General features: G+C 44.8%; 1 protein-coding gene across 1 annotated transcript; it reads left to right on the forward strand.

The window, feature by feature from the left end:
• The first annotated feature begins 4,808 nt into the window (after positions 1-4,808).
• Positions 4,809-19,198, forward strand: LOC149371640 (fatty acyl-CoA reductase 1-like). Its single transcript, XM_089580860.1, has 12 exons — positions 4,809-4,946; positions 5,558-5,674; positions 9,262-9,437; positions 9,993-10,065; positions 12,882-12,988; positions 14,047-14,221; positions 14,453-14,497; positions 14,642-14,760; positions 15,410-15,649; positions 16,073-16,202; positions 16,825-16,950; positions 19,046-19,198. The coding sequence occupies exons 1-12, from the start codon at positions 4,809-4,811 to the stop codon at positions 19,196-19,198; spliced, it is 1,599 nt and encodes a 532-aa protein (XP_089436986.1).

Here is a 19,198-nt window from a genome sequence, read left to right on the forward strand (position 1 = left end):
TGCCACAAAACCCAGCTACGACGCAGAGCTTCATTCTATTGACTTATGATTGTCGACGTCTGAAACATGCACGCAAAAGGCATTTCTTTTTTTTTTTGACGCAATTCAAGGCAGTTGAAGCAAAATTAGTGTAAGTTTCTCTCAAACTTAGCTTTCTGTTTTTTTTTTGTTTTTATTGGCTGATGCCGGAGTTTGTCTTTCAGCCCGCACGAAGAATCTGTAATGAAAGGAAAATGAGGCTGCAGCAAACACGTGCCAGCCGTTGTGTACTATGTAAACTTCACTTAAAGAGATGCTTGTACAAGTAACCCTAGAAGCTGTGCCAGGCCTTTATGAAGATCCTCCGTATTTATAAGAAGGGGGCCTGTCTAAACAGCTTTCTGTGGTGAGCAGTGGGGCAAATAGTTTCTCTACGCCCAGCTGCTATAATTTTCCAGGCAAAAACAGTCGCTGCACTGCTCGCGTTCGTTGGTGCGGCCACAAAACATAGAAATGCATTCCTGGACACTTTTTGCAGTTGCTCGGACACTCCCCATATATTATGTGTGGCAAGACCTCCAATTTATCGCGGTTAGAATTCACGACACACGCTCAGCTGCCAGCAGAGCGTACGTCGGCTGCGCTGACAGCGTTTCACGTCGCGACGGACAACGAACTACGCACTACCACAGTGCTTGAGCTATATAGGATATGTGGGGAAAGATTACGTCTCCTATTTTTCGAGTTACAGCTTTATTGGCTGCTTTCGCCGCCGGAGTAAACGGCTGGGAAAAAACAGCGTTGAGACGAGGGACCAAGAAAGAAGTATGTAAAAGCAGTATGCACAACCTAGCTGAACTCTCCGTTTTATTAGAGTAAACGGCGTAGTACGTTTCGAGCATGAACGGTCGCGTTTACGCGCTTCATGCAGTTCCTATCCTCCAGTGGGGATGAAAGAATGCCCAATTTACCGCGAAACGAGGATGGTTTGGTTTGGTTTATTTGGGTTTAACGTCCCAAAGCAACTCAGGCTATGAGAGACGCCGTAGTGAAGGGCTCCGGAAAGTTCGACCACCTGGGGTTCTTTAACGTGCACTGACATCGCACAGTACACGGGCGTCTAGACTTTCGCCTTTATTGAAATTGAGCCGCCTCGACCGGGATCGAACCCGCGTCTTTCGGGTCAGCAGCCGAGCGCCGTAACCACTGAGCCACCGTGGCGTGGCACGCGAAAGGAGGAGGTAAAGTATATCGAGAGAGGGCGAATCTCCAACCGGAGGATGGTTAACGGCGAAGAAGGACTGTATGTCGTGTGAGGAATGATCAGTGGTATGGTGGCTCCTACGGGGGCATCTGAAGAGCGGTTACCGCGGAAGGAAGAGGTAGAGTATAGCGATGGAGGAGGAGGAATGTATCATTGTCCGTCCGTGGCGGCTGCTGGTAAGCGCGCCGGCTCGAGACGAGGAGCAACGATCGTGGCGCCGCGCACCAAGAACGGCAGACTCTCGAGTCAGCCACTCCAGGTGCGCGGAGTAGAAGTGGAAAGCTAAAAGCAGTGTTCTAAAACTATACAGGTATGAAGTCATTCTCATATTCTCGGATGCAATATATCGTAAAATAAAAATGGCTTAACAGCCGCCGCTGAGTCTCGCGTGACACTGTTGCAACCGTGCTATGAGTTTGTTTTTTGTTTTTTTGCTTCGCGTTTTACTTGGAAATGGAATGTCCTGTAGATCCGGGTGAAACGCCTCACATACACGAAAAAAAAACCTTTTTTGCTTATATAATGTTGGGCAGGTGGACGTAGTTAATTGCTGGTTGCACAACAAGATAGGACATTCGAACTAATATCCAACCCCCTCATTCCTATACCACACTCCTTTCCCTACGATAAGGTGTATTAACTGCCTGTCATAAAGGCAATCTACAACCGCATACAGTGTCCTTTCTGTTTTGCGTTTTTTTGGGCGAGTTGTTTGATTAGTCTGCCTTCAAACATGTCAACTTGCCACAGGCTGTTGGTATGACACATATGCACGTTCGTTTATCTTGGTCTACTACGTATACGGGAGTCTAAAAATAATATGTCAAAACAACAAGATGTAATGCATGTGCATGCAGTAGACTCGTTTACCCACCTCTAGTGGAGGACGTCCTCTATCCAGATGGCAATGTCGTTCACTTCTGCAGCTAGCGCTGATAGCTTATATTTACATTAGCTGCTGCACGAGAGCTAGGGATCGCTTCTATCGTCAGTAACAAGGTACGTGGGCTGATCGTAGTCCCAAATCGTTCACAGACTTGCAAAGAAACTGCATCGGTCCTAAAGAATGAAGGTAGTATTTATTTTTTCAGGTGAGAGCACAGTTAGAAAGTGACAGAGTAGCTATAATGAACCAAATTTTAAGGGTTCGGGGCAAGAAAAAACGGAGTATCCCGGATGAGCGCAACATTGCGGCCAATCGGGACACACAGGCGAGGGAAGGGGATTAGAGAAGAAAGAACGGGCACTGGTGCGAAGTGACTGCCGGACAAGATCTGCTAGCCCCCTAGCTCTTCAATGAAATATTATTTTAAGCCGGGACAGCCATATTTGTAACAAAAGAGAAAAAACTCACCGCACGGTCATCCACTGATGGCACGAATAACAGCGCTAGCTGCTTGGGGTCAAATTTGCTGCGCATGCCTAAAGCCTTTCCATTAAGCATATCTAGGCTTGACATTCACGCATCAGACTGCAGTGCTTTACCAGGGGGCCCCGACAAGTTTTCTTTGTGGTGTTTTGAATGGTTGACGGATATTAATAATTCTGAGAGTATTCTCATCATCTTTTCGTCTCGTAAAGTGCTTGTTGTATGCAGCTATACTCTCACCACAGAGTGCCGGAATACAGTGCCTAGATACAGTAATCAATGATTTTGTATGATTTGTGGTTTAGGGGGGTATAACGTCCCGAAGCAACTGAGGCTATGAGGGACGCCGTAGTGAAGGGCTCCGGAAATTTCGACCACCTGGGGTTCTTTAACGTGCACTGACATCGCACAGTACACGGGCCTCTCGGCAGCAAGCCGAAGCTTGGGTTTTCTGTCGCTCTTTGTGCTGTACTGGAACCAATACTAAACTCACTACCTACAAATCCATTCTTAGCCCTAAACTGAAATATGCATATTTCATTTGGAACTCTCGCTTTTAAAGACTTTCTACCCGCCTTGAGCCCGTACAGGATAAAGGAGCCCGTTACACCCCTTTCTATTACAAGCAAAAATCGAGAGTGTTTAACGTCAAGCGAACGTTAATTTTTTCTGACCAGGCTCATAAACGCAATATTCGGAATGTAATATTTCTCACAAATTTTTTTTATGCTAATTCTTGCCACAGAGCCAGGTTTTTAAATGCAAAATCATTTAACTTATCGTCTTCGGTTGGTTGGTAACAACACATTGTGCTAATTTTTATCCCAACAAAGACTTTCATAGATAACAGGGAAAGGCAGGCTAGTTGGTAGTTCGTACTTGTATGCATACTGTAACCGCGCGAACGACAAGGGACCAAGAAAGAAACAGACAGGACGGAGTGCGGAACTTTCTTCGTCCCTTGCGAGGTGAAGAGGGACAGAAAAAAAAATTAAGTAACGAAGCGCCATAAATTGCTATTACGAGCGAAAACTAAACGACCACTGCGAATTAACCAAACCCTGCAGTTCCTTCTGAATACGACTGCCAAGAATCCACGTCAATCGGCACTACGCGTGTAAACGAACATTTCAGCCAAATATATACGATCAACGCACAGCAGAGCAGCTTCAACTTTCTTCCGAAAATTTATTTATATATTGCGCGTACAACGGTACTGCACAACGAAACCAAGCAAATATAAACCCTGTCAAAGCGCGGTGCGTACGCCTCGCTTTCAAATGCGTAGACTACTGTGCTTTAAGAATAATAAGAAAACAGGAAAAGTATTCACAGTCCGAGAGGGGAGAATTCTTTGGGATTTTGATATCCCGGCCGATATGCCTTTATTTGCTGTAGGCGACTCCACATGTAGTCGAATGTGTATTCTCGTTTTCATGTCGTTTCATGTATTTTAACAGTGTTCAGTTTTTGCAGAAAAATCGCCTCAGTATGGTGTGACGCAACACGTAGTAAACAGCTCAGGACAAATTCGACCACCTTAGGCTCTTACGCAAGCCTTTTCACAGTTCGCTTCCCTCAAAGTTCGGCCTCAGTAAAAAAATGCTATAGCCGCCTAACTAACCGAGACGTGTTTCAGTGGAAAGCATTCGTACGCTCAGCAACACCGACCAAGAATCTTGACACCATACGTCCATTCATCGTTCACCGCACGTATGTACGCGCGGTATTGTGCTGTTGCCTAGCAGTCCGAGTTACTTCGTGAACTTACCCGAGTTACCCGATTTACTCGGGTAAGCTCGGGTAAGTTCGGAAGAGCGCCGTGCCAGCTGCGCGAGAGGTAGCTCGGGCTGAGCAAAATGGGTCGCACAATCTCTAACGGTGGCTATTTCTGCGCCACTGCGCTGGTAGTAGTATGAGAACTCGCCGCCATCTATCATTGTTAAGTAGAGAGTGACAAATTTTTCATATATAGGAATTAACCCACAAAGGAGATTGCGTCATACGCTTAAGGTGGAGCAGAAGTGTCCCGTCCAATTGAAGAATGAACGCCTGCTTTCGCGCATCTACTCGGTTTAACAACGTTAGAACCCTGCCAATTTTCTGGGCCTCATTAAGTCTTACATATTTTACTAAGAATTTCTCTCATATGTCATTGGTTGTGTGTGTGCTGCACAGTGTTGAAGAGAGGCCACTATGGCGACAACGGAAGATGAGCAGCAGCAAAGTCCTCCGTCAGCTACGGCTGCTGAAGAATGTGGCGAATCCCAGGTTGCTCAGTTTTACGAGGACCGGGTTTTGTTCATCACTGGAGCAACAGGCTTCATTGGGAAGGTCAGCAGACTTTTTGTAGTTGAAGGCATGAAACAGCTTTCCCGTACTGCCACTCGTGAAACACGGATTGAAAAACGTCGACACAGTGTGCATGCAAGCTGTAGACATCAGATTCCTGAAGTGTATGCGAAGTAACGTGTGACACTAACTATACCGAAACATTCAGTTTCCACACAATATTTCCAAAAGCTTCATTGACGTCTTAACTGACATTTGCAAATAGAGTGAGGGTGTTTAGCTAAAACTGGCGAGTGTCCCTGGAGATTATTCAGTGTTCAATAGTCGTACCTCCATCCCTACTAATTGGAATTGTTTCGTACGTTAAGAATCAAAATCAGTTTAGGTAGATGGACGGTGCAAATTTCACACCGCTTTCAATCGCATCTGCCGTTCCCCGAAGAAGCATACTAGGTGCACTGCTGTTCCCTGTTCATGATAATGACATAGCTTACTCTAGTGACCGAATGTTAACAATCGTTTATTGTCTATTGACTGGATGCCTACAATTCAATATAATTTGTTGCTGATCATCTGCGAGTAAATAAAGGTTTAAATTATTTCAGTCACGTACAACCACGCGCATAGTCTCATTCAGTGCTGCCATGGTCCAGGTACTGCTGGAAAAGTTGCTGCGATCCTGTCCCGGGGTGAAACGAGTCTATGTTTTGGTGCGATGCAAGCGTGGAGAAGAACCGAAAGCCAGAATGGAAACTATGCTCAACTGCCCAGTAAGTTTTGTATGCAAGCTTTGTTTTCTTGAAAGCAATGTGGCGGTGTTCTCTTTCAGAGATTTCTAAGCCACATATTTTCCAGGCCACTACGATAACGCTAGTTCAAAACCACTTCCTCTGGTAAAAAAAAAAAAAAAAAGTTGTAACAAGCGCTGCTTGCTTTCACGGACGTATCATTGTATAATGCAGTTATATGTATGGAAGAATTTTCAGGTGCCTGTCTAAAACTGTGCATACAAACTGTTAATCAATTGTTAATGTTAGAAATAATGACAGCAGCGCAAAAAGGAAAACAACGGATAGTGAGTAGACGAGGACGAGCGCTGAGTTACTGACTACAACGAGCAAAGACGACGCCATTTACGCCGAAGGAGGTATTTTATGCGGATCTTGCTGTGAAACCAAAATTGACGTCACCGCAAAAGAAAGCTTAACGAAATGCCTTTACCAGTTTAATTACGTTTTAACCACTGCCCCCCAAAAATGTCTGGACGATTTACGGCATTCCCCTCGTTCACCTCCTCAGTTCTCCTCATTTCTGGCGCATGGTGTAAGTCTAATGAAAACGAAAAAAAAAAATATGTTAAATAAAAAAAAAAGTTGGATTGCCACCAATGCCACAACAGAGGCCAGCTGGTTCTTCATCTTGTGATAAAAGTTTCACATCTTTGAAACTTGCGTAGTCAGTGGTGTTGAGTAGTAGCGCTCAGTAACAAAGATTTTTGTTGCTACGTGAGCCTGCCCTTCTTTTGTCCACGCATTTGTCGCAGTCTGTCGTCATGTTACCCGTGGAATTTTGTGGAGGTCTTGAATCGCAGGCCTGATGTGCCATCGAAGATGGAGCCTGGTGTGCATTTCTTGTCTCGCTAACCTCAAAAACGGTCAACCTTCCGTGGCCCCCTCCTGAAGAAGTAAAAAAGATGGCGGCACGTCCTTAATCGTACGGCTGCGCTCAGCTCTTGGCACAACGAGACAAATCTCCGCAACGTCTTCGAACTGAATAGCGCAGCCCGAACGTGGCTTAAAAACCACCGTTTTTCCCTAACTACTTTTCCAAACAAAAACTACTACGGACCGTTTAGCATCGTCGTCGTCAAGGAAAGAGTTAACTCCTGTTACAATCTGGTATTCAAAACCCCGACGAGACGCTAAAATGCACTTTCTTGGTCAAAAGTCTTAAGGCCGAAGGCTCTTCGCTTCAGCCGCATAACAAGAGCCGTTACGGCACTAGTAAAGGCCGAATTACCATGAAATGCTAGCAGGAGGTTTCTTCTTGCGGTAGAGAAACTTCCTGCTAGACATGTGTTCTGTATGACCCGCTACACCGAGAATTCTAGGAACATTCATTTCGCTGCAGCTTGGCCTTAAGAATTTTGACCAGGACTGTACATAACTTTTCTGCCGAATGGCCCTACAAGGACCCAAAATAAGCAAAGGAGAGGCGTTGGGAAATTCTATTCAGCGTTTTGTATTCAGCGTTCCCCGTAGGGAACCTGAAAAGAGAAACCTTTGTAAGTAAGATTTCTTCTCAGCTTAACTACGAAGATGCTTCATCGCGCCACGTACTGACAAAATGCCGTGAGAGGAAGGCCCTGCGAAGCCAGATCGCCGCAGCTCAGTACTGCCACGATGTTTCCCTTCCACGACTCAAATCACCCAACCAAACCGTGACTCCAGCATCAGACCGACGTTCGACGCATTAACACAGACCGCTTACTTGGAAGTGGCTATTGAGTATCGTGTGATATGTGCAGCCTTCCCTGCGCTGCTGAAGTGAGAAGCACACAGGTTAGCCTAGACATCCATACAGCTAGCGGCCATCTTATCTCGTCGACGAGACAACGAACGACGGTACCTACCCGACAAGCTACGTAGTGTTACTACGTGCAGTGCTCGAATGACGTGATTTTAAGTATCGACTTTCCTGCTCAGCGCCGAGCAGTAATTGATCTCCGCTCTAAGGCGATCACACGTAGCCCCGAACGCGCCCTGCCACCTAGCCTAAAACTGGAAGAACTCGCCGCCTTTAGCAGAGTTCAGGAGGAAGGGGCGGCGTTACTTTCAAAGCGCTATCGCCTGTGTAGGCGGAGGCAATATGAGCCACATCGAAGGTGTCATCGAGGCTAACGAGCAGTTACTACTCTACCGTAGAATTGTCAAGGCAAAGATCATCGCTTCTTTGTACAATAGGTTAATTTAAGTTGTGCTGAAAAACTTCAAGGAAGATTACCGAAATCTCGTAAGAACAACGACGCTTATTTTCCTGCATGAAGTAGCAGATATTCGAAATGGATCATCATCCGCTTGACTGCGCCCACTCCAAAAAAAAAGGCCTCTCTCATGTTTGTCTCGCTAACTTGGTCCTGTGCAAGCTGCGGCCACCGTATGCTCGCAAAGTTCCTAATCTCATCACCTACCGAACTTCCTGCTGCCCTTGCTACACTTGGCTACACTTGTAATCGAGTCCGTTACACTTAACTACCATCACTTATCTTACCTGACCATTACATGCCCTGTCCATGTACATTTCTCATTCTCGATTTCAAATAGTATGTCATTAATTTGCGTTTTCTTTCTGGCCCACTGCGCTCTTTTTCTTCCTCTATCATTTTCCTTTTCATAGTTCGCATCGTTGTCCTCCATTAAAGTCGGACTCGTACTGTTAGCCTTAACGTTTCTGCCGCTTAGATGTGTACCGGTAAGATACAGCTGCTTTAAACTTTCCTCTTGAGTGATACTGGTAAACTGCTATTTATGATGTGAGAATACATACCTAAGGTGGTGCTTCCACTTCTTATAATTATTTCACTTTCGGGGTCCAGATCTGCGGTCACTACTTGCCCTATTCCCATACAACCTCCAGCACCTCGCTACCTATCTTAAACAGTTCCGAGACTGTTGAACATTACTTACTTCTCTGTATAATGTTCTGCAGACTCACCGTTGTGCTTTGTTGGTCTAGATCCTCGATCATGTTTCACATCATCATCAGCCTGACTACGCCCACTGCAGGGCAAAGGCCTCTCCCATGTCTCTCCAATTAACCCTGTCCTTCACCAGTTGTGGCCACCGTTTTCTTAATCTCATCTAATTTATTCACAAAAACATCGGCGTGACCGGATCGGAGATTACTGAGCTATTATGTGTTGCTTCTTATCTCTAACTCTTCCCAATCCAGTTCCCTCCATGGCTCCTGCAAACACGCAGCGAATTGTACCGAAGATTTCTAAATGATAGACAGCAATTTGCTTACTGTTGGTCGAGTACAGCCCTTGTCGGCTCATGGAAAGCACTTAAAAGCGCTGATATTCGGTTTATAGTCGAAGTGTTGTCACTCTTTAAATGCCCTTTAAAGATGCAACAAAAGCCTATCAAAGGCACACTTCTCTAAAAACTCACTCATTGCAATGTAACCTGTCCGACATTCTATACCGGTTTTCACAATCTTTCAATGTTGCCTTATTTGGGAGACCCAGAAAATCCCAACGGAGCAAACGCGAAACGACATTTGATGTTGACAGCGCGTCCCATCGAATGTGGTGATACGTAAATATTTAATACTTTACCTCGTTTTTGTTACGTAGGTGTTTGACCGCCTCAAGAAACAGCAGCCAGGCGCCCTTGAAAAAGTCAGGCTAATGGCAGGGGACCTGACTCTTCCAAACCTGGGGCTCAGCGATGTGGACCAGGCCGCCTTAACGGAAGAAGTTTCCGTGGTTTTCCACTCTGGCGCCACGGTCCGGTTTACCGATTCTCTCAAGTGAGTGTACGAAAATTCGATCACCGTGTGAAGCATTGCAAACCAAACCGTTTTATATCTGATGACCCTCAGCTTTGTTTATAAGATTACTTTCTTTACTTAAACTAATATTCTTGAGTACCTCATAAGAACAAGAAACATCTGATGTATAAAATGTTTGGCACCTCGCTCATAGTGGCACCTCGCTCATAAGCTTTTTCGTGATGTCACTGTGTAAGGGAAAACTGCGAATACAAGAACGCGTTCTGCACGTTATCAGATGGAAGTCTTCTCCAAAAGATGTTCGTTTCATGTTATGCAAACAATCTAGATGTTCTTTGTTTATTTCTATTTCAATAGACTGCGGAATCGAACCCCGCAAACGAAAGGAGGGACGTAAGAAGGAAACAAACAGGACAGACCACAAAACATGCATTCGTGTTGGAACCACCAAATAGACCGCCTTTCACTGTTACATAATAGATTGCGTTTGGACGACTTTGTACTCGTTATCTCAAATACAATTGTTACCGAAAAAGTCTTGATATGTCTGAGAATTTTCTGTTCCTGTTGCAGACGGGTCGTTGACGTCAATGTACTGGGAACTCTGGCTGTCCTAGACCTTTGTAAAAAAATGCCAAAGCTTTGCGTGAGTAGTTTTCCATTTGGTGTAGAAGACTATCGCTCTCCGCAAGCACCGCAACAGTGTTTGATTTCGCAAGAAGAACGCAGCTGCTTGTTCTTTGAAGATTTTGCCTCGAATGTTTTACGCAGCAGAAGAATGTAACGCACTTTACCGCATTTTGGTTATTTTCCTGCAGTGCTGCGCAGATTCTGTGCGGGTGAAATTTGGATAGTCGACCAGCCGGTGCTAGTACGACTTCGTTCACGTCGTCTAGCTGGTGTCCCTCCATTTCCATGGTTGCGCACATTGCACTTTAACGAGCACTCACAAGGACACCACCCCAAGATATAAGGTGGCGTCTTTAATACCCACCAATTCTGGACAAAAGCATTTTCGAGTGAGAAACCATTTATGAACATGAGTTTTGCATATAATGTAAGATTTCACTATAACAATCATTCTATCTATAGATCCTGACGGCACTCTTGTAACTTTTTATTCTATTAAAGTTTTCGCTGTAGTCAAAAGCGTTCCCCATTAGTTTTCTATGGCAGCCTTAACTATTCGATGCGATCGATGGAAACGCTTTAAAGGAAAAAATTAGTTTTCTACATATCACAAGAATGGACCAATACCTTCAATATTTGCGTAACATTGTCTTACTGTTTTCCAATTTTCAAAATGTTTGTTCGAGAATGTTGGACATGTGTGCATCTTTACGGAATTCAAAGAGTGGCATACTATAGGCGTTGGATGACCTTACTTTTTTTACGCTGAAAAGGAGTTCAGGGTCAGTTTATTAAGTATTTCGCGGGAAATGTGAGTGAAACCGCGGCAGAAGCCATGAACCACAGCTCCCCCAAATAATAAAATAATAAAACAAATAAAAAAATTCCCTGTGTTCGTTTCTGTGGCTGTCGGCTTCTCTCATATATATATACCGAGCCCCTCAATCCCCCTCCCTTGTCTGCTATATATATATATATATATATATATATATATATATATATATATATATATATATATATATATATATATATATAAGATGCGAAATTGAGAAACGCTTCGTTTATTGGGAGTCGACGTTTCGGACAGAGCCTGTCCTTTTTCAAGACTGAAGTTACATGGTTCTTGCTTCTCTTCTTAAAGGGTCTTCATATGTACAGCCATGTAACTTCAGTCTTGAAAAAGGACAAGCTCTGTCCGAAACGTCGACTCCCAATACACGAAGCGTTTCTCAATTTCGCATCTTATTTTAAACTAGCAACCAAGTCCGTTTACCTTATTGTGCTATATATATATATATATATATATATAGGTTGCGAAAGCGTGAAGTACTAGACTGCTAGGAAACATTTATTCAACTCGACGTTTCGATCGGAAGACCGATCTTCTTCCTGAAGAAGATCGGTCTGCCGATCGAAACGTCGAGTTGAATAAATATGTTTCCTTTAACGAAGCGTATACTTCGCTATATATATATATATATATATATACACCAATTACGGCTTTTTAGATGCACTGTTTACATTCCTGATCAAATGTAATTACAGTCACATTTCTGAATTGTTTTCTTCAGGAACTTCGAAGATAAACCACAGGGGGCAGAATTAATGTAACTCTAGAATACCACGAATGTGTTGCAGGTGTACCTCACGAGAATAGTATAGGTGCAGAAACATAAGCCCCTTTACTGCTCTCTAAACAAAAAGAAATAGAAAGGGAGTAAGTTTTCCTCTAGCGCAATCTCTTTTATAAAAGGGAGTGCGCTGGAGGACAGCTTACTCTTATAAAGCGCATTCGTGTACACAGAGAGCGAAATTTAAACGAAGGGTAGCTTTCTTGCGCAAGGAAAGGAAGAGAAGAGTGAAGGGGAGGAGGACGAGGATGCTGTGCATTTTTCGGGTGACGTCTGAGAGCGTATTTTTGTATAAGCTCCGCATAGCCGGGTCATTTCAGTCGGTATGATGCGGTTAAAGCGAGTCAAAGAAAAATACCGCAGTCATATGAGTCCTCAGTAGTTCGTCGGAAATGTAGTAAAATCTGCTACCCTAACTTCAACGACACTACTGGGCGTCATTCGACCGTTACAAGCAGACTGCAGTCGCTGTCTTCGCGCAAATTTGCCTTAAACATTTCACATTCGATAAAAGCTCTCAAATTATCTTTGCTTTTTCCCGTTGCCTTCCGCCCAAGCTTCACTATCAGAGTGTTGAGCATTCGAACTTGCTTTTTACTTAAAGAAGCTCATCACAGTGTTCAAGGCGAAAAAAGTAACACGGCGACTTCTCCTCACTATCCTCTCCCTTTCTCTTTCATTTCCGCCGGCTGCAGCTCGGGTGCTTAAGATATTAGATAGCAATTGCCGCGACCGGCAACACCCTTTTACTTCACTTTTTTATTTTTTATTTTTAAAAAATAAACCATTACCACCACCATTCTTTGCCCTATCCGTAGAAGTCGACGTCAGCGCTTATTATCAGGCACAAGTAACCACTGATATTTCGCACTGTCGAACCAATTTACGGCCGATGACAGCCATCTGAGAATAACCGCACTCAAATTTTAGCAGCTTATCAGCCTTCCTTCTTGTTAACCGCACTGAGAGGAGGAATGCATACGATGTACTTTATTATTTCGATCTAGACCGGCAGGTTTTGACCGGTTCGTCCTTTTACTTGATCAGACCAACCAGCAAATTTAGTCTGAATAAACTAGCGACGGTTGTTAGCGACAGCCGGTGACTTGAATAAACCTAACATGCGACATAACCTATCAATGCACCCTTACGGTGCTTATTCGTCCCATGAATTTTATTCACTCCACCTGTTTTCCCCTAGGCCCTTGTCCATCTATCAACAGCATTCTCCAACTGGGGCAAGAAAGAAGTGGACGAGATGGTGTACCCCTCGCCCGTGGATGCGCAAAAACTTATCGAAGCTACCCGGTAAGGACGCATACACGTAACTGCCACCTTACATTTCTAGGGAATCAATCAGCACTGGTTTAGCTAGCTTGTTCTGCCGAAAAATTATTTCAGATCAAAAATTCATACCACTTGTTAAAGGTGCAGTGAAGAGGAGTCTGAACTCGTCTTTTTGCCGTGGGAACTCGATCTACACGTTCCGAGCACTCTTAGAAACTTCGACTTATTGCCCTGTGTGGCCGACTTCCCGAATTAAATCTAATTAACGTCCGACCCCCGCCGCAGCCGTGGCCTTACCGCAGCCGTGGCCTAGTGGTTTGGTCGCCCGCCTCGGCTGCGGGAGGTGGCAGGTTCGAAACCCACCGTCGGATACCCACCGTATATGGATACAGGCTCCCCCCGACCTGGCGACCGGTTTGTTCAGGGGGTGCAGTCCTGGGAGAGGCTCCGTAGACCCTGCTATGCCCTTCGCGTACGTACCCTGTTTCGAACAATGATGATGATGATGTCCCCGCCTTTATTTTTTGAATTCTCCCAGTTCGGTGGGTGGAGTCGACCAACGCGTGGAGTGCCTTTCAGTCAGCTCCGTGGAGGCTTTGCTTTCGCTTTATTTTGTTTTTTAGGGTTCCGGGAATAAATAGTTTCATTCGCAGATAATATAGCCGCAAAATAAGCCCGTGGAAATAAAAATACGCGCGGTCTATTTGATACTACGGATTACTGCATATTACTCCGCCGATGGCAGAGCGGCCAGCAGCCACGGGACTGGGTGAAAGGCACTCCACGCGTTGGTCGACTCCGCCCACCGTACGGGGAGAATTAAAAAAAAAAGGCGGGAGCCGGACATTAATTCGATTTAATTAGGGAAATCGGCCACACAGGGCAATAAATCGCAGTTTCTAAGAATGCTCGGAACGTGTGGATTGAGTTCCCGAGGCAAAAAGACGAGTTCAGATTCCTCTTCACTGCACCTTTAAAGTACTGAAAACCTTGAGACCTGCTCTGATCGACTATCAAAAGGCTCTATTGAAGGATTTAAGTATGAAGAACAGAAGCTCAGCACTTTCTTTTGCACACAGGTGTGTAGATGAGAAGACGGCGGATGCCATCAGTGAATTCTTTGTTGGTCAGCCGAACAACTACAGCCTGGCCAAGGCCGTGACTGAATCACTGCTGCAGGACGAGCGAGGAACGCTTCCGGTGGCCATAGTCCGGCCTGCCATCGTTACAGCCTCATGGAAAGAGCCCTTTCCGGTGAGACCTAGACATATTTTTGCACTGTAGTCGAATTTCGTCAAAAATATGTAGGAACCTGCAAATCTTTAGCTAAAATTTTTTTTTCCGTAATCACGTCTGTATTCATTAACTTAGATCAAAACAGTACGCATCCTTCGGCAATAATGTTGGCAAGTTCTTTTCAACAAAACATGGTTGTGGTATGATACGCTGGTTGACATGAAAATCATTATTTTTTCATCTTTCAAGGGTTGGATAGACAATTATAATGGTTGCACCGGCTTCATGGTGTACGTAAGTACCGATCGCCCCCCTAACTATCTGCTATTTTCAAACTGTTGCGTCTGAGCATGAAAATGGGTACTGAGTTTATGTTGCAGTGAATGCTGCGATATGTGAAGTGACAAATGATGCTTTTTTTTCTGCAAACGTTTCCAGGCAGGTTTACGCCTGATGCCATCTATAATGGTCACGAAGTGCTGCTTAATTGACCTGATGCCAGTGGACGTTGTAGCAAACATGCTGATAAGCATTGCTTGGCAGACTGCAATAACAGGGTAACGATTAAACTACTTGTTCGTGTGCCTAGAGAACATAACAATGTGTCCCTCAACAAAGGAGTAGTGGAGAACTGCAGGATTGTTTCTACGCACGATGTCAGAGCAAATAGGTTGTCTGCAGACTAGATTTTTCGAAAGGAAATAGTTTAACCAGTAGTGAGCAGCTTTACTTTCTCTGCATGTCACTTGCGTTTTTCCCCTTCCTGTTTTGTGTTCCACAATACGCGAAGCATTTCAAATTAGAGTCTTGGTGCACAGGCGCTGGCAAAAAACTTATGAAACTGCATCCTCATGTGTGAAGAATTCGATCACCCTACCGGTAATAGCTATCCGAATTTCATATTCAAGAGGCGTCAGGTTTTAAATTGACGATAACGAACTGGGCAAATGGCGTCCCGCTGCAACTGTCATCTACATGTGTCACTTATTATGAACACACCGTCAGTTGCCCGAGATTTACGTTTCCTTAAAATTTATCTGACAGCAATGATAGAGTAATAAAAGGGAATGTGATGCCTATTAGCCAAACTATATGCATAATCGAGGCATTACCACTGTACCCATCCTAAACTTGAGCTCAGACTTTGTAAACAGTCTCAACTTTACCTTCTGGGTTTAATGGGAAGAAAAATCTGTCTTTGCGCAGGCCCAGTAACTTGAAGGTGTACAACTGCACTACCAGCACTTTTCAACGACTTACATGGGGAGAAGTCATAGAAGAAATACTGAGGGTTGCTAGCAAATACCCACTACCGAACGCGAGGTCGTTCCCCCAGACTGTGCTCAACACCAGACCACTGCTGCATCACATCGTCCTCTTCTTTCTGGGCTACTTGCCAGCGTTTTTTGCGGATCTGGGCGTTCTGTGCACTGGACAGCAGGCAAGGTTAGATTTAAATAACCTCTAGACGTAGATTTTACGATCGTTTGTAAGAATATTTCATTCGCACAATATTTTAGAAAATTATTCGTCCCCTTTTTTACTTGTCCGCTTCTACAACTATGTGACGGATCATCAAGTATTTTCTGCTTGAATTTACTATTGTAGTTCAAGCGTTGAATGAAACGATGGGAAAATGGGCTCTTTTACAACAGAATGCGGACGATGACCTTGAGCACAAGCTAACGCCTCTGCATAACCAAACGTCCATGCAGGCGCATCCTCAGTATTATTATTATGCTTCCCGAAACAACTCCACAGGAAGGGCAGTGAAAGAGTCATGTGCTAGAAGTGTTGACAATAATTAAAATACCGCCCAAAACTTCGAGGAGAAGTGTTGACAACTTATGGTGGCGTCCTACTTTCCAGGTTTGTATCCCTGTACAAAAAGATTCGAAAAAGCGCAGACATGGCAGAGTTCTACACGACCCATAGCTGGCTCTTCCAATCGGAGAATGTAAAGAGACTGATGAACGACATCTCATCTTCCGATAAACAGGTGCGTTACTCAAAACATGATGTCAAGGAGACGACTGCAGCACAAACGGGACTTGTACAGCGCTCAGTCGCAGCCCATACGACATCAGAAAAAAGCACTAGAGAGTATAACGCGAAATGATTAGAAAACGTTGCGGCGAAAAATAAGAAAACTACGAGCTCTGACTACCATTCACTGAGAGCAAAAAGTGGCGACATGTGAAGCAAGGAGACAGCTCACAAAATGGGCAAGCCACTACGAGTTTGTCTGAATGACCAGCTCGAGGAGTCTGCGCATGCTGACCTTCGTGCGGTCAGCGCAGGAAACCATGGAGGAATACACCACACCCGGACCTCTATGCGGTCTCCAAAGGTCTTTGTAGACTGCAGCGGCTTAACTTGAGCTTACATTCGCCTGCATTAAGTGCCCTAGTAACATAGCCTAAATTAATGAGTCCTGTTTTCAATAAATGTAACTGAGATATCAACTTCAACGTCCTTCTTCACTTTCTGCAGCTCAATTATACGATCATGAACTAACTAGCTCACCAGTCCACCTTATTAACATTGTATACTGTCACTGTATTTTTTTTGCTTATATACGTGATTAAAAGAACTCCTCCGATGCCCCTGTGCTACTGCAGTTGTTCAACATGGACATCCTGGCGATAGACTGGCACCTCTACTGGGAACAATATATGCTGGGCATTCACAAGTTCCTCTTCAAGGCCCAGAATGCGGAGCTATCACAAACACAAAATGAGCTTAGACGGTAAGGGTGTACAAACGAATAACATTGCCTTGGATTCATTCGTATGACTTGCAGATTTTTTTTTCTTCGTGCAGAGCGGTACACAAAGAATAAAGTAAATTATAGCCCATCTATATTTCTCGCATTCAAAAAGCAAGAAAAAAGAAAGATGTCCTTATACACGGCAGCCGTAGCTCTGCGTAAGTGTTAACATAATGGCGCGTTTTATGCGAGCAAAATGAACGGAGTACTTTTGGCAATCGCAGTGTGACTGAATTAGTATTCCATTTCTTCATTAACAATTTTTTATTCAATTTGACCAAGCCGCTGCACACGGGCGAAAGGTTTCAAGTTTGTAATTACTGAGCTCTAGCGCACCGCAAGCAGCCTGAATATGGGCATTCTTGAATGTCAGCTCTCTTAATATTTAATTTTATTTTCGCACTCAAAAGGAAAAAAAAAAGGAGGCCAAAACACCAAGGTCGGGGCATCTAAGCCTACTTTAAGCACTTAGCATTTTCACGTCGGGCCCATGGCGAAGCCAGCTGCGAGCAACTGCGCTCACTATGAGCGCTCGCGAGCTGCCGCAGTCTCGGGTGCCCTCACTGTTTAACCAGCAATCAGGACCCGTTGAGGGTTCCACGCCATTTGTTCCCTCGCCCTGCTGTGAAGGAACCATGGAACTCTCAACGGGGGTTGAGTGCTGGCGAGAGGAAACAATGTGTTGCGGGTGCAACGTGAAATATCACGAAGAAAAAAAAACTCTAGCACTGGCCCGGCGCTCGAGCGAGCGGCTCGTGCAGACCCGTGCTGTCGTGCTGACCGGCTAGCAGCATACCATTCCCGCTCTCCGATGTGAGGGTTCCACGCCACTCGTTTATTAGTCTGCTGCCACCCGCTGCGTTGGCTCAGTGGTTAGAGCACTCGGCTACAAAGCCGTAGCTCCCGGGTTCGAAACCAATCTCAGCGACGGAGAGGCTTTGATGGAGGCGAAACACAGAAGGCACCCGTGTGCTGTGCAATGTCACTGCACATTAAAGATCCCCAGGTCCGCGAAATTATTCCGGAGCCCACCAGTACTGCCCAACTTCCTCTTTTTCTTCTTTCATTTCCACCTTCCTCCCTCCCTTCACGGCGTGGTGGAGGTATCTACCGAAAAGTAAGACAGTTACCGCACCTTTAAAGTAAACCACGACAAACTGTTGCCAAATCAGGTTACGGCTACAAATAATGTTCACGCAACACTGAGCCATGTACCGTTTTCTTTCAAAATTAACTAGGCAACGGGGTTTGTTCCTTAGCTGTATAGTGGACCACTTATGCCTTTAATTAAGCTCCAAATCTTTGTATTGTTGTGAGAACCCTTGTCCTTACCTTCCGACACATTTTGGTCTTTGTGGGTGTCGTAGGGGTTCCCTAAACAGATGTGAAACAAATCCCGCTGCCTGGCAACGACTGCACGTCAAATGCTAGCATTTAGACCAACCTTAAATGCCAGTATAGCGCTAGACAGCAGTTTTCCCTGCTTGCTTTCTCCTGGCCCACGGCCGTCAGGGCTCATGACATCAGAGCGATTTTCTACACGAGTGCCACACGCATTGGCATTGCGTTGCATCTTTCTTTCGGCCGTTCGTGGCAGATTATGCCTGGCGTTAAGGTTTCCATGAAGCTACAGAGAGGCGCTCATGTTCTTCTGTTCACGTTAGAGCTTTCGTGCTCTGAGTCCAGACATGTTACCACCCGCAGATTACTTTGTGATTTCTTTGCAGCAATTGTTAACGTTAACCAGATTGCGACCTCTGATATCTGCCTTTGCATGCGCATTCATGCCTCGCGTTTTATAGATGTACCTTGACTCACTGTTATTTTATTTCAGAAATTCCACGACACAAACGATTCTGTGAAGAATTGTTTTGGCTGCAAATATGATAAATAAATGGCAGCAAGGGTCGTGTACATACGAATCGCATCGCAACCTACGAGCTTCTTCAGCTGTGTTCGCAAAGGCAATTAATAACATCAGATCAAGCTCGGCAAAAGAAAAGTATCACGAGAGCACTACGAACTGTTTAGGTCAAACAACATCGCTCTTGGGTTTATTTCCTTTTTTTCCTATGCTCCACGCCTCGCACTGGTTCATGAATCTTCTCCTGGACATTATTCTCTACTGTTTGGTGACGACGTCTGCAGAATGGGAAGTCTGCTACTTGAAGGGCACATACGACCTTGGCCTTTGCGAAGTGCTATTCGTCAAGTGGCTCCTCTGA

Source organism: Amblyomma mixtum, chromosome 1 (assembly GCF_055824585.1).
Source record: "Amblyomma mixtum isolate Tamu chromosome 1, ASM5582458v1, whole genome shotgun sequence".
NCBI classification, from domain to species: domain Eukaryota; kingdom Metazoa; phylum Arthropoda; class Arachnida; order Ixodida; family Ixodidae; genus Amblyomma; species Amblyomma mixtum.